At 46.1% G+C, this 15877-nt stretch overlaps 1 protein-coding gene across 1 annotated transcript; it reads right to left on the reverse strand.

The window, feature by feature from the left end:
* Positions 1-2961: 2961 nt before the first annotated feature.
* On the reverse strand, positions 2962-12032 carry PHLDA3 (pleckstrin homology like domain family A member 3). Its single transcript, XM_083617647.1, has 2 exons — positions 9097-12032; positions 2962-4573 (listed from the first exon to the last, which is right to left on the reverse strand). Exons 1-2 carry the CDS (start codon positions 9455-9457, stop codon positions 4425-4427), a joined length of 510 nt encoding a protein of 169 aa, XP_083473773.1. The 5' UTR covers positions 9458-12032; the 3' UTR covers positions 2962-4424.
* Between the last annotated feature and the right edge of the window lie 3845 nt (positions 12033-15877).

Consider the following 15877-nt stretch of genomic DNA (forward strand, 5'->3'; position numbering starts at 1 on the left):
TTGGCCATGCTGGCTTGGAACTTGTAGGAGCTTCTCAACAGAGGAAGGCCAGTAGAACACTTGCTCTCTCTTCACACACAAATGTCAGACCTGGGGAATGCTGGGGAGCTTCAGATGTTGTTGGACTACAACTCCCATTATCCCTGACCATTGTCCATGAATCCAGTAGCATCTGTAGGGTCACATGTCCCCCGTCCCTGTGAAAGTTTAGGCCTGGTTCTGTAAACCTGGGGTAACTCAGAAACTTGTGATTCCTCAATGAGAACAACAGAAATGATTGTTAGCCATCCCAGAAAGATAGCTTCCAATCTTTCCCTGCATTGCACAGACCCAGGAAACTATTTGGTATGTTCCAGGGCACAAAGGACAACAATGAAACCTACTAGGCTTGGCCAGTGATCCATGCAGATTATGTATCCCAGAATACAACTTCCCAAAAATTATTGCCAATATATAAAAGGTTCTGAGGCAGTGATGCAGAAATTTATTGGCAATTTGGAAAGCATTCCCTGCAAGTAGAAATATTTAAAACCACTGCTTTAGACTATTTTATAAAAATCAAGATTAGAGCCATGTTAGTTGTGGTTGTTTATTAAAAAGAAAATACCGGTACTTACAGCACCTTGAAGATTAACTAACTGTATTTTAAGAACCTGAGCTTTCATAAGACCACTACTGTTCATTTTGTTAATGCTGGAAAATGGTTTAGACAACAGCAGTTGCACTACCCTCTCAAAAAGTGGCCTCGTTATTTCAACAATCCATTGCATTTTTCATTGCAGTACCTTCTTTAACATATTCAGTGTTAATTTAAAAAAAATTGTCCAGTAGCACCTTAGAGACCAACTAAGTTTGTTCTGGGTATAAGCTTTTGTGTGCATGCACATTTATTCAGATAAACTGAAACAGAAGTCACCAGACCCTTATACAATGGTACCTTGGGTTAAGAACTTAATTCATTCCGGAGGTCCGTTCTTAACCTGAAACTGTTCTTAACCTGAAGCACTACTTTAGCTAATGGGGCCTCCTGCTGCCGCCGCCGTGCGATTTCTGTTCTCATCCTGAAGCAAAGTTCTTAACCTGAGGTACTATTTCTGGGTTAGCGGAGTCTGTAACCTGAAGCGTATGTAACCTGAAGTGTCTGTAACCCGAGGTACCACTGTATATAGTGGGAGGGTGAGGTGGGGTTTTTCTCAGAAGGGTAGTAGGAGATGGGTGATTGACTCAATGGGTATGGTAAACCTGTTGACGACTGTTAATGACTGCAATTAGTCCTACAGGAAAAAGCAAGGGATAGTATGCAGATGACCAAAAATAGCTTTAGCATATATAATGAGACAAGAATCCAATATCTCTCTTCAGTGTTACACAGCAATTGGGAAATAGAGCCCACGTTATCTGTTGCAGTAGTCAACCTTTTCCAATTCAGCAACCCCAACATGGGGTTATCACAGGAGCAAGGTTTTAATAAAATTGTGGTATGTTCCTATCTTTCTTCTTGATTTTATGAGCCAGGATGACCAGGGAGAATGGTCAGCTTTAGCTTGTCAGGCAGGAGTTCACACCATCAAATATCAAAGGAGGCCTGTCCTCTACGCATTCAGTTTCTCTCTCTCTCTCTCAACAAAAATTAGAAAGCAGGTGGCACCACAACCTACTTTGCTTCATTCCTACTTGAGGATCTCAATGGTCCAGTTAAAGGCCCATGGTCTAAGGCAGCAGGCAGGAACTTGTGGACCTCCAGATGTTACTGAACCAGGAAGGTGAGAGACTGGTTGCACTATCATCAAATAAATGAAGCGTTTAAACTGGACAGTAAAATTGGCTTCCAGGTGGAAAAATCAAAATTGGAGACAGAACTGTTAGAACCCAGTACTAAGAATTTGTCAAAAATGTACAATTTGCTGCTGAAATGGAATACACAAGATGAAACGGTTAAATCGGTCATGATTAAATGGGCTCAGGACATTGGTCATAATATTTTGTTTGCTGATTGGGAAAAGTTGTGGACCACCGGGATGAAGTTTACGGCATGTAATGCCTTAAGAGAAAACATTATGAAAATGATATATAGGTGGTACATAACCCCAGTCAAGCTTGCAAAGATTTACCATTTGCCTGACAATAAATGTTGGAAATGTAAAGAAACTGAAGGTACATTTTTTCATCTTTGGTGGACTTGCCCAAAGATTAAGGCTTTCTGGGAGATGATCTATAATGAAATGAAAAAGGTATTTAAATATACTTTCCCCAAGAAACCAGAGGCCTTTCTCTTGGGTATTGTCGGCCAAGGGGTGTTAAAGACGGATATAACTTTCTTTATGTATGCTACAACAGCAGCTAGAATACTCATTGCGAAGTACTGGAAGATGCAAGAGCTACCCACACTGGAAGAATGGCAGATGAAGGTGATAGACTACATGGGCTTGGCAGAAATGACGAGCAGAATCCGAAACCAGGGAAGAGAAGCAGCGCAAGAAGAATGGAAAAAATTTAAAGACTATTTAAAGAAATATTACAAAATTAATGAAAGTTAGAATGATGTTGGACTGGAAAGTAAATGGTTACTATTAGCTATGGTTAAGACAAGGAGAATAAGGAAGACTAGTCTAAATTTAAATTAAAATAAGGGAAGATTTGCTGAACAATCGATAAGAATTTGGAATACAGAAAAGGGAGGCATGAGGAAGTCGGGGAAGAAAGGTATAAGAAATTAGGATATGAAATGATACATGTTTTTTGTTCTGTTTTTGTCTTTGTATGTTTATGTATGTTGTGTTTATATGGAAAAAATAAAAATATTATTAAAAAAAAAACCAGATGTTACTGAACCACAACTCCCATCATCCCTGAGCATTGCCCATACATGCCTCAGGCACAATCCTTTAAGCAATGGGGTGATGAGCCCAACTTTAAAAAAAGAACCATAAAGGCACACTTCTAAAGAATGACATATGTGCATTGTTGATTTTCTTGAAATTTTATTAATAAAAGGTTATACATAATGACCAGTAGTTAGGAGTAAATGAGTACCCATTGTTTGGCCCTCAGACAGCCATCGCCCTGGTAAAAATGAATAGCATCCTTTTCCAGCTGGGGATTCTCAGACTGGCAGTTCCATTCCCAATGGATAAAGATGCTCCGCCAGGGCCCTAAGACCTTCCTGCGCCTGCCTCCTTGCCATGGCCCATAGTAAGTAAATGGGCCTTGAATCAGGAGAAAGAGAAGGTGACAATGGCATTCACAGCCTCAAGGTGAGCAGGACAATCTTCCTTGTGCGCGGTCAAATAGGATGCTCATTTTTGTGAGTAGTCCTCTTCAAAAGTTCATGATGTTCCTCCCTGTAATAGGCCCTGTTTAGTTGTTACCCACATGAAGGGGGAATGTGAGTAAAGAGGAGGCCTTCAGCTTTATCCCACTTGTGCTGCTCCAACCAGTTTCCCACACTTTCAGGGCAACCGTCTGCAGTGGGGAGACTGCTACTCTCATGTAAACATCTCAAGCAATCTAGAACCTGGTGCCATTAGGCCTCTCAGTCACATGGGGAGCCTACACGAGTGCAACAAGCTCCCCACTGCAGACACATGCCCTGAACATATGGAAAGCTGAAAGGAGCTGCATGACGGTTTAGTTAAAGGTGGATTGCCCCTTCACACATGTAATGGTCAACAGTATGTAAGGGACCTAATGAAATGGATGTACAGTGGGACACCGGAGTGATTCACTGAGCTGGAGCTATTGGTCGTAAGGATGGGACACTGGCCCAGTCAGTGTTCTTCCTGTCCTTTAGTTCTGAGCAGAAGGCCTCAAGTGAGCAATACTACAGAGAAAACTCATTTAAGAGAGTCTCAGAAGTCCACACAGGCTCCTCCTTAAGGTGCTTAAATTTATATCAGGTCTGTCTGTTAAGTCCTGCAGGCATCTTCCTGGCAACATGTGACTTCTCAGATCAGAATAGCCGGTTCACCATTGCTCCTTCCAGGTCAGTCACTCAGTTCTCCAAGGAGGGATGCTCCCTTTCAATCATGAAGTCATCAGATGGCTCCTCGCATGCTCAGGAATTCCTTCCCAACGCCCCTCATGATCCAGTGAATTCCTGCATCGCCCATCCAGCACCAGGCTGGTGGCAGACAGTGGAATGGAATGATTCTCTTTTGTCACTCTTGCTGTGTCTCTGTCTTCAACCTAACCTACAAAGTCCTATGGTGTGGACTACCATAGGTAAGAGTGTAGAGAAGCAACCTTTCAGTCCACAGCAGTTTGGAGGGGGCTTTGTCTGCGACTTAAGTATCATAGCAAAGACACAGCCAGAAAACCAATGCCCATTCTAGCCATATTTGTGACCCAGGTCTTGCTGTACGCTTTGGGCATCACTTCGTTTTTCAGTAGTAATACCATGGAAGAGAGAAAAAATGGATCTAAGTTCAGTTGCAGCTGGAGATTGCCTTCTGTCCATTGGCAGGTGAATTCATAGTCATCAGTTCCTCTGTATTCTCCATGTTCAGCTTAGGGTCTGGCTCCTTGGACCCATTCACCAGAATCTGGCCAGCTGGGGCTGCCTCATGTTGAAATGCTGCAACAGAAAAGGAAAGGAGGTGAATCTTTGGTTAGACTGGAGACAAGTTGGACAAAGGACCAGAGTAGTGCAGGTGCTGATGTGTGAGGAAATTCAAAATTGGAAGACCTGGGAGCAGGCATTTCCTGTGGCAGCTCCTAAGCTTTGGAGTTCCCTCCCCACAGAGATGCATTTGCCACATTCATTATACAGCTCTTGTTATATGGCTTTACCCTGGCTTTTGACACCTATCCTGTTCTTCTGACTGTAAATTGTTTCAACAGCTTTTGTTATTGTAGTTTTACATTGCTGTAACCTGCCCTGACACTTTAGGGTGAAATGCAGGTCAGAAAGAAGAAGAAGAAGAAGAAGAAGAAGAAGAAGAAGAAGAAGAAGAAGAAGAAGAAGAAGAAGAAGGGGAAGAAGAAGAAGGAGTTAATGCGCCCAATTCTTACAGGGCTGTTACAATATATTGTAAAGAACTTTGTATACTAAAAGGTGTTACTGAAACAATATTAATAATATAACAATAAAGTTGATAGTATTTCCTTGGACTTTGTTATTTTAACTCATGAGCAACTACTTATTCCACAAGCCTATTTTATAGTTTTGTTTTTCATCTTTCAATTTTTGTCTGCTTTTATAATTGTTATCTCTGTTTTATATGCATTATAAAATGAAATAATAAAAAACTTTACTACTACTACTACTACTACTACTAATATAACAGTAATAATAAATCCAAAACCCCATAATGTCAAAAACATGACTTGCAAACTAAAAATAGTGCTCTTCATTTGAGCAATTCCTATCACTAGAGTAAGAGTGAAAGTTTAACAAGGGTTGAAGTAATTTTGTTACATCTGAAATTGTGGAGCAGCTACTGTTATATCTGAAATTGCAAAGAGCCACTTGAGTCCTAGAAACTTTCTGTCAAAAAGCCATTCTTATATGAGAGGCTAGTTGGATGGAGCAAATTATCCACAACTCGCTGGCCTGAGCAGGCACTGAACAATAGTCTCATGTTCACTTGCTGACTGATGGGGATTTGCAGTATGACAAGTTAGAGCAGGACAAGAGAAACAGAAACTGGGCAAGAATATATGCAAGGTATGGGAGAAATCACACAGCCTTGGCTGAAAAGACAAGCAGCATTTTCTTCCTGCATAATACAGTTAACATTGGAGACTGGCCATGCTTGCCATGTTCAGGGATGGACTAGATGCTTAAACATGGACCTGCCCCAATGTCACAGAAATATGGTTTCCGAAGCAGTAGGTGTGCAGGTGAGGAATCCAGACCCAAACTTTCCACCTCTCTTCATGCAACTTTCCCCCCACGATCCTTCTGTCCCTTTTCTCCTGTTCATGATAACTTCTGGTATCAGGGTTTGGTTGCTGTGGGTGAGGGGCTAAAACACCCTTAAAAATACCCTGAGCCTTTGATATACCATACTATTAAAATAAGCGTGATACCTCAGGAATGAAGAAACCATGAAGAATTATACTGTTTTCCCTTCCATTGCTTAGGCTTCTCTGGCTGGGCACAGCTCTAGTAACATGAGAACAGGGTGTATCACATGCACAATCCAACTATCTAACAGTGAAGGGCATTTGTCAGTCTACCTCTTGCTAGTTAAAAGAGCAAGCAGGTGTAAAGGAAAACAAATCTTCTGCTGATGGACAGAACATAAGAAGAGCTCTTGCTGGATCCAACCATCTGGTCCAGCATCCTGTTCTTGAGGGAACCACAGAAGCAGGACCTGAGTGCGACAGACCTCTCCCCACTGGCCATTCCGAGTATTTGGCATATGTAAGCATACTGCCTCCCAGCAATGAAGGAAGAACATAGCCATCAATAGCTCTGGCCCCCATGAATTAATCAGATCTTCTTTGACTGCCATCCAACTTGGTGGCCTTCATCACATCTTCTGGGAGCAACTTCCACAGACCAAGTAAGCACTGCATGAAGAAGTGCTTTCTTTTCTCTTCATCATACCTTTAGTTTCATTGGATTCCCCACCCCACCCCCCACAGTTCTACTATTATGAGAGAAGGCATGGAAAGCCTCTCCCTATCCACTTTCTCTACAACATGCATGTTAGGCACACAGTCTGTTCCTATATGCTTCTTCATGCTCAGGCTGAGTGGAGGTCATCAGAGACAGAGGACTTCTATATATGCAATGGCTATTTGGTCAGCACCTAGCAAGTATCAGTGAAAGGATCAGGGCATGCAAAAACTTAGCATACATCAAGGCTGCCTTGCACCTTGCCCATATTATGGCAGATTTCAGGGCACCATTAGGGGACAGCAAATATTTTTACAGTGGAATCTCGGTTTTCAAACATAATCTGTTCTAGAAGACCATTTGAGTTCTGAAATGTTCAAAAACCAAAAAACTCAATACAGAAGCCTCAAAACGGAAAAACTAATACAAAAAACCCCAATACGGAAGTCACATCGGAAGTTCAACTTCTGAGGTGCATTCAAAAATGGAAGCATTTACTTCTGGGTTTATGGCATTCGAGTTCCGAAACGTTCCTCAACGGAGATGTTCGAAAACCAAGGTTCCACTGTATCGCCATGCAGGTGCTTTTTGGAAGGGTGGGGATAGAGGTTCAAAAGAAGAAGATTCACATGGATTCCTGAACTGAGACTGCTTTTTTCTCTCTCCCTCCCACATCTCCATGTATTGTACTTAAACCTTGTGCCTGGCAAGGTTTTTTGTCCTGTGGTTCTCAGTCAGAGCATGAGACATTGCCCAACAACATGCCAATAGAGCATGAGATGGAGCAGGCCAAATCACTGATGGAAAAGCAGGGTGTAGCCACTGGCTGGGCTTTAGGACCACCTTGATTGTGACCTTCATGCTCACTTTTGCTACCAAGCTTATTAGTTATTTGTCAGGAGCTCAGGCTGTAGAGTACAATGCATGCTTGTAAGTGAGTGGATAGAAGTAGTTTTATATAACCTGCCTCCTGGGTGAGAGGCTGCTCTGGTATAGAAGTGGGCCTTCTCAGATGGGAGAGGAGTATTACATGGTCCAGTGCATATCCACTTGATACATTTAAAGCACAATGAACACATATTTGAAGCACATGACTTCCCCTTGCTTCAAACAATCCTGGAATCTGAAGTTTCCCTCTAACAGAGCTACAGTTACCAGCACCCATAACAAACTGCAACTCTTAGGATTTGGGGAGGGGGGTCACGTGCATTGGATATGCTTTAAATGTACAGAGTGGTCATGAGCCCATTAGTGCTTCAGAACTGGGGACAGCATCCTTTGTATGTGGGCTGTAATACTGTGAGGTATGAGTGGCTGGGTGATAGAGATAATATTTAAGGTAGTGAATGATCATAGTGTGTGCAATGGTTGGTGAGTAAAATTCAGGGAGCAGTTCTATGTAATGCAAATTTTCAACCAACATAGCATACATTATACTGCCTCATAATGCTCTCTGACTTTACTTATATTAATATTGTTTGTAGATATTATTATTATTAATAGTAGTAGTAGTAGTAGTAGCAGTATCTGAATTTGTATACCGTCCTATACCCAGGGGTCTCTGGGCGGTTCACAAAATAAAATCAAGATATAAAACCACAATATACCTAATAAAAATAATGGATATGGATATTGCTTGTGTATCTACTATTGTGTATCTACTATTTTTATCTACTATAAACCACTCTGTGAGCATCATGTAGTATGCGGTCTATAAATGGAAATACTATTAATGATGTTCTGCCTCAGGCACCAAAACATCCTGGGCCTTCCTGTATATTCTACCATACATATGAATAGTGGAAACCCTCTACGTGCCCACCAGTGGCATGCGGTCAGTGGACTAGGGGGACTAGGCAAGTCCCCTAAACATTCCCAGTAATTAGAGTATTAAAGTATTCATGCCTGGTGCCTCCTCCTCAAAGCCCAGGAAGCTTCTGCCTGGCTTAGGGAGGGGCTCGCAACATCACAAAGTCACACACACGGGGGGGGGGGGGCATCGCTCTCATAAACTGGCACCTCTAACCCTAACTGTTCCCCTACAAAATAGATTCACCACACACCACTGGTGCCCTCAACTTGGTCTAAGCTCCCCCCGAATCTCCAGGGAGCATAAGAGTGGGGAAGAGTGCTCTCTAAGAGGCTACCTGGTCACATCCCGAGTTGTAAAATGGAAAGGAAAGGTGCCAATCTTTTGATGCACGTTTCTGGATGAATTAAGGCATAAATGGAACCAGCGTGATAATGACACATATTGTATGAACGCCTGAAGCCACCTTGTGCTGAGTCAGATCACTGCTACTCTGACTGGCGGCCGAATCTCGCCACCGTCTCTGGCTGGAGCCTTCTTCCACTTCTGCTACCGGAGATATTTTAAACTGGAAGTGCCCGCGGAGTCCCAGTGCGCGCAAAGCACGTGCTCCGTCTGCCCTTCGGCTCTGGCCACCGTTTCCTGGGCAGAAGGGGCGCGATCTCCTTGCCCCATGCCGTGCACCATCCCCCGCGCGCCATCCCCGACGTGCTGGCCTTACCGGCTCTGCAGCTGTGCCTGGCGCGCACGATCTGCACCGCCTGCTGGTTCTTGAAGCGCACCAGCGCCATGGTGATGTCGGCGTTCCAGCTGGGCTCCTCCTGGGGGCAGCGGAAGTCGATCTCGGCGCCGCCGTCCGTCACCAACGTGAAGTAGATGTGCCGCTGCTTCCACTCCACGCACTCGAGGGCTTTGACGCGCGCGAAGGGGATCTCCTTGCAACGCGTCGAGCCCCGGCTGCTGGCCTCGAACAGCCGCAGCCCCTTCTCGCCCAGCAGGCAGCGCTTCCTCTTCCACAGCTGCAGCAGGCCGCCGCTGCGCTTCTCCAGCACCCCTTCGCGAAGCACCTTCTCCGACGCCATGGGGCTCGGGCTGCCCAGGATGCTGGGAATCGCCGCCGCCGCGTGGTCTGCCAGGAGCGCTTTCCTCTTCCTCCTCCTCCTCCTGCTGCTGCTCCTGGCCGTCCGGCTTCCGAGGGAGAGACCGAGGGAGCCAGAGAGAGCCCGCCCTCTGCCGCGTGAGCTCCGACGGAGGTTGCCCCGGCCTCTGGGCTCCGGGATCTGCCGCTACATGCCCGCTCGCTTGTGCCTCGCTCTTCCCACTCGCATTCCTTTCCTGCTTCGCCAGGGCCTCGCCCCAGCTCTGCCTGCCGGGGAGAGGCAGCGCTCACGCCCAGGCGCGGGGCCGGCTGCGCTGAGAGAGCCCGCGGGGCTGCTGGCGTGCCCAGCTTGGGCGGCTGGCGCACGGAAAGGAAGGTGGCTGGGGCTCGCCGGCATCGTGGGCGGCAGCGATGGCTATCTATATGCTGCTGGAGGGGCGGGCATTGGCAGGTAGATTGAGAATGGGGCTGCGGCTCGGAGGAGCCACGTCGGACAAGGCACCGCAGACGCGGCCAAATTCCCACGCGGAATTGCTTGCCATGGACAAAGGGGGTCGTGGGTATCAGTCGCGCGCGGTCGTGTTTTCTTGTGGACAGAAAGCATAGGAACCAGCTCCTAGGAGCCAAGGTCCTTTCGCGCGCCCCTCCCCCCGCATATTTGAGGGGCCCCCTCCAATTGATGAACATTGTCATTCAAATGGTGCGCGTGTGCCACGTCCTGTGATTGATTCTGCGGGGCAGAGTTTACCTGGTCGCACCCCTGATCAGGAGTATAATAAAAGCCAAATGGGCATCTAGACAAATAAGTTACTTCAAGGCCAGTGGGGATTTGAGCCCTAGTCTTCCAGGTCTTGACTCTAACCACTACACCACAGGGCTCTTGCATGGGGAAAGACCCATAGCCTGGTGGTAGAGCATCTGTTTTGCATGCAGAAGGTCTCAGGTTCAATCCCCAATGACATCTCCAGGTAGGGCAGGGAGTGAATCTTGTCTGAAACCCTGGAAAGCCACAGCCAGTCAGTGTAGACCAGGGGTCAGCAACCTTTTTCAGCCGTGGGCGGGTCCACCACCGTTGCTCAGACCATGTGGTGGGCCAGACTATATTTTTTTGGGGGGGGATGAACGAATTCCTATGCCCCACAAATAACCCAGAGATGCATTTTAAATAAAAGGACACCTTCTACTCATATAATAACATGCTGATTCCCAGACTGTCCGCAGGCCAAATTGAGAAGGCAATTGGGCCACCTCAAGCCCCCAGGCCTTAGGTTGCCTACCCCTGGTGTAGACAATACTTAGCTAGATGGCGGCCTGCTCAGCCCACAAGAGTAAGGACCCCTCCCTCCCCCAGTGAGAACAACTGTTAGCTGCGAGCTGGGTGACAGTGTTCCCTTCTGCAGAAGAAACGAGGGAGAAAATCTTTGAAAAAATTCTCCTGCCTCTTTTGTACCCACCTGGGTATCAGTTGAAGCACAGCTCCTGAGCGAACTACAAATGGCACAGAGCCCCATGCAGCTTCCCCTGTTCTGTTTATGTTTTGTTAATGACTAGCAGTAGCTGGAGGCGATTAATTGAGAGCAAAGGGAGAATTGGGGTGGTGGTGGGGTTGCATAATCCTTTTCTTCCGAGCCAATTTCTTCTCTCTCAAGATCATTTGGTTGCTTTTCATCCTGCTGCCTTTCTCCTTGCGAGGGAAGCTGCGCCTTTTCTTCTTGGGGATTTTGGAAAAAGAAGAAAGCTGGCAGAAAACCAATTATTCAAGCATCCATTGTGTTTGTGGTGGATGTTTTATTTTATGATGATGATGGCATTTCTCTCCCACCTTTCCTCCAGGAATCTCAAGGTGTTTACACTCTTCTCGCTCTCTCCATTGTATCCTTATAACAACCTGGAGAGGTAGGTCAGCCTGCAAGGCAGTGACTGGACCAAGGTCACCTAGTGGGTCCCAGTCCAGCACTCTAACCACTACACCACACTGCTTTTTACATGGGAAAGGGCCATAGCATGCAGAAGGTCCCAGGTTCAACCCCAAGCATCTACAGGTAAGACCAGGAGAGACTTCCTGTCTGAAACTTTGGAGAGCTACTAGTGGCAGACCTTTGGGTCTCAAATTTCAGTGGCGCCCCGTGTGACGCCAAAATTCACCCCTGCCAACTACCTTTCATGCTCCGTTCTAAATAATAGTTGTGGCTTCCCCATCACCACCATCCCTAGGTTTGGTGCCCAGTGTGAATGAACCAGTCGTGCTTCCCTAAATCTGTCTCTGGAGCCACTGGGAGTCAGTGTAGACATTATTAAGCTAGATGAACCAATGTTCTGACCCAATAGAAGGCAGCTTCTCACTCCCACCCATGTGCAACTGGGACCATAAACGCAACATGGCATCGTGTTGATATCAGATTGTCTTTGCAATGCACAGGTGCTTTGTAACCCAGGAGGGAAAGTGTCTCCCGAACAATGGATAGCAACTGTAGTAAACCTGTCTCCAAGTTTACAGAGACATCATGTGCAAGATATTTTACAAGCATTCCACAACATGACTGAAAAAGAAAGGCTGAAACGGGGATACAAAGTTAGGAAACATGGGCAAGGAAGGCACATCACCCTGAAAAGCACCTTCTGAACCTTTGTGGTGTGTTAATGTTGGATAGACTGTAGAAGAGAAACATACATTCAAGCCCTGTTGGCCTATGGCAGGTTTTCAAACTTTTTGAGTCCATGGCTCCCTTGACCAACTACATTCTTTCTGTGGCACCCCTGTAGGGCTCAGGAGCCCAGTTATGTTACCCCTTGCCCTTTTTCAAACACCCTACTTTGTGGAGTGTTCCCTCAGCCTCCTCTCCTCTCCCCTCTCCTCAGGAGTCCTCTGGGCAGCCGTCGCTGCTGCCCCTGGTCTCTGAGCTGCCCCCTTGCCCCCCAAAGAGGTGTCTCCTCACACTGCCCCACAGGGGTCTGGGACTTGTGTGTCCATTCCCAACAAGGGCTGATGGACTGGGTGGCTGGGCTTCCTCGCCCGCTTGCTTGCTTGTTTGCTCCGAGGCTGCCTCAGCTTCCTGGCAACCATCACCCCTTGGCCAGCCCCAGAGGCACCATTTACCTGGGGAGTTTGTAGCCAGGGCTGCTGCAACAAACAGCTGTGCAAGCCTTTGGGAGGCAGAGAAACAAGAGGGCATCAGAGGAGGAAAGGAAGGAAAGAGGGGCAGAGGGCAGTGTTGTCCATGGCACCCCTGACCACCATTCAAGCAGTGGCGTAGCGTGGGTTGTCAGCACCCGGGGCAAGGCAAGTAATTTGCTCCCCCTAACCCGTGGATTTGCGCCCCCTAACCCGTGGATTTGCACCCCCTAACCCATGGATTTGCCCTAACCCCAGATGTTGCGCCCGGTGCGGCCGGCCCCCCCTGCACCCCCCACGCTACGCCACTGCATTCAAGGCACCCCAGGATGCCACGGCACACTGGTTGAAAACCACTGGCCTATGGGATGCCTGGAGGAGGCTGTATGCAGCACAGGGCTGTCCCTGGATGGCCAATCCCTATCTAATGTAGCACCCACGCATGACCATTGGCATCAATATGCCAGTCAGACTCTCCCTTCTTTTATCTGAATCTACTTTTTTGGAAAAATTCAGTAAGCAAAAAAACACTTCAGCCCTGATGTCAGTGACCTATGTGTGAACCATTTGCAAATTAAGCCCAGCCATGTCTGGAAGCACTCAAAGCCCTCCCATGCGCGAGAAGCTTAAAGGGAAATAATTCCTACCTTCTGGTGGTACCTTGCAGAATGCCTGGATGAGCCACCACCCCCCCACCCCAAGTAATTCAGAACTGGGCTATTCCCTTTGCCCCTCATATAAAGCTGCCCAGTCTGTATCTGGCCAATGTAGTCATTACATCTAAGTTAAATTTACTTTAAATGTAAAATCAATCAGAGTAGTCTTCATGCCCTTTGGCGTGCTACCAACACTTCCTGGAGCAATGAAACCTGGTCTCTGCCAGAGAAAGGATACAGGGCTAAACTGATCGGACCCAAGAAATTTGTTCTCATATAAGTCTTCTGTCACAATAGAATGGAATGTCCCATGCATTCTGTATGAAATAATCATCGTGGGAGAGGTAGAGGAAACAGAAGATCTCCATACTATCTGACAAAGGCTATCGGTTTTCCCATCTGGCTTCCTCTCCACATCTTTTAAGAGCATTTTTCTTGCTCACAAAGTAATAAAGCACAAAGTAATAAAGCACAGGTTGCTGCTAAATATGCTGACACAGAGACTAGATCGAGTTGTGTGCAGTGCAAGAGTCCCTCTGTGTTAGATCCTGAGCATTGCTCTTTAGTTATTCTGCTGTTGAGCCACATCTCAATAAATATGTATTTCACATAAGCAGTATGCAGCAGCTCCTTGAGTGGCTGAGTTATTCGACTACAAAAATGGTTTGCTGTTTCAACGGTAGAGCTTTGTAGGCTCCCATCGTCTAGAATGAAAGCTGACTCACATAAGCAGTATTCCATGCGCATACAAATGAATCCTTTTCTAGTAAATTTCCCATTAGGAAACAGGTCCGCACAATGCTAAAAGTGTCTGGAAAGTAATTTAAACAAAGGGGAGAAGCCAGATCATTACAAGGTAGTCCTTGGAGGAGGAGAGTGATGTGGGCACCCCCACATTATGTGAACCAAATAAGAAATTACTGAGGGCATTGAAGCTATTGTGTAGCTAAGGACAAGATTGTGGCATCATATGCTCAGAAATGCAGCTTTCCTAGTCATGGTGGCACGATAGTGGTACCTCGGGTTACAGACACTTCAGGTTACAGACTCCGCTAACCCAGAAATAGTACCTCGGGTTAAGAACTTTGCTTCAGGATGAGAACAGAAATTGCGCTGCAGCGGCAGGGGGAGACCCCATTAGCTAAAGTGGTACCTCAGGTTAAGAACAGTTTCAGGTTAAGAATGGACCTCCAGAATGAATTACGGTAAGTTCTTAACCTGAGGTACCACTGTATAGTGAGGGAAAACCCTTCAGATTGAATTCTCTCCTTTTATACACATTTGAGAGTTTTACTTAATAGAATCTGTAATGGGAAACTCTAAAGGGCAGTGATGTCCAAGATGCCGAAGGATCAGTTTGACAAATTGATTACATGCAACTGGAACTCGCCACCCTGAGACAGCCTTTTATATTTTTCTTAGCTCAAGAGGGCCTCATTGCTAAGCTGATCAGAGAAAATATTTTTGTTGCTTCTAACTCCATTTTTAACCATTCTTGAGGAACCTCCCTTTTCTCTCTGCACAGTACACTAACTTTTCTTTGCACCGTGACAGTTCTCTCTGAGCTCCTGTTAACCCCCCTCCTTTTCTTTCTCCATTACATACAGCTTCCTTTTCTCTCTCAAATCACACACATCTATCTTCTGCTTCACTACAAATCTACAAATCCCATCTCTCCCCACCTTTTCCCATTTCCCCATCTCTGCTCCCCTTTTCTTCCTCTAATCTTCATTCTCTTTTCTCCCCACCTTCCCACCCCATTCTGCCATTCCCTGCCACCTTATCTGAAGTCCCTACGAGTTTTCATTATGCTTTCATTATCTCAGCAGCTCACACTAGTGAAGACTTCATGGGCACAGGTGAGCCCAAGCAGCTTGATTTGCTGGATGAAAAAGCTGTCACTAACTCTTTCATGTGTTTTTGGAATCTGGGCGATACTGGGAGGAACAGTACAGGCGCAGGCACTCTCTTCGCTCCAAATATTGCTGGGGTTGGATAGGCTTTAGCTACTTCCACAAGAGACAGAAATGAGCTGCAACACCATGGGTGTTTTGAATTTCCACAGAAGCCCACAAATAGGGATGGAGCTGCAGTTGACCTGTGGACTTTATGTAGCGCAGACCTGGCCTAGAGAAGTAAACCCTTTTTCCTAAGAAAACTGTTATTTGTAAGTTAGTGCATTTGAAAGAAGTACATGTCACAGCTTGAAATACACGTCACATATCATTCTGAGATGGGGGTTGTTTAAATTATCTATGTAACTGCATTACAGCAGATTTTTTAAAACAAATATCCAAAATGTAAATGTTCATAGCAGACCTGGTACTGTATATTTGTGAAAACTAGGAGTCCTGCATGCCATGCTGTAATATTCAGAGCACTGCCAGTAGAGGTCGCCAGGCCACTTGAGTAAGACAAGGCAGGCTCAAAGCATGATTTGTTTGCTCACAAAGAACCCTCACAGGAGGTGTCTCCTATTTCTGCTTCAACGCTCTAGCACCAAATCCAGATGTTCAAGAGAAATCTCTGGAACGCCAGGCTCTGTCCACAGAAATGACAAGCCCCCAAAACGTAGATATGGGAACTGTCCCTCCAAGTGAGAAATGAAGGTCTGTGAGGAATAAAAGGTATTAAA

This window comes from Podarcis filfolensis (assembly GCF_964270895.1).
Source record: "Podarcis filfolensis genome assembly, chromosome: 6".
Taxonomy (NCBI): Eukaryota; Metazoa; Chordata; class Lepidosauria; order Squamata; family Lacertidae; genus Podarcis; species Podarcis filfolensis.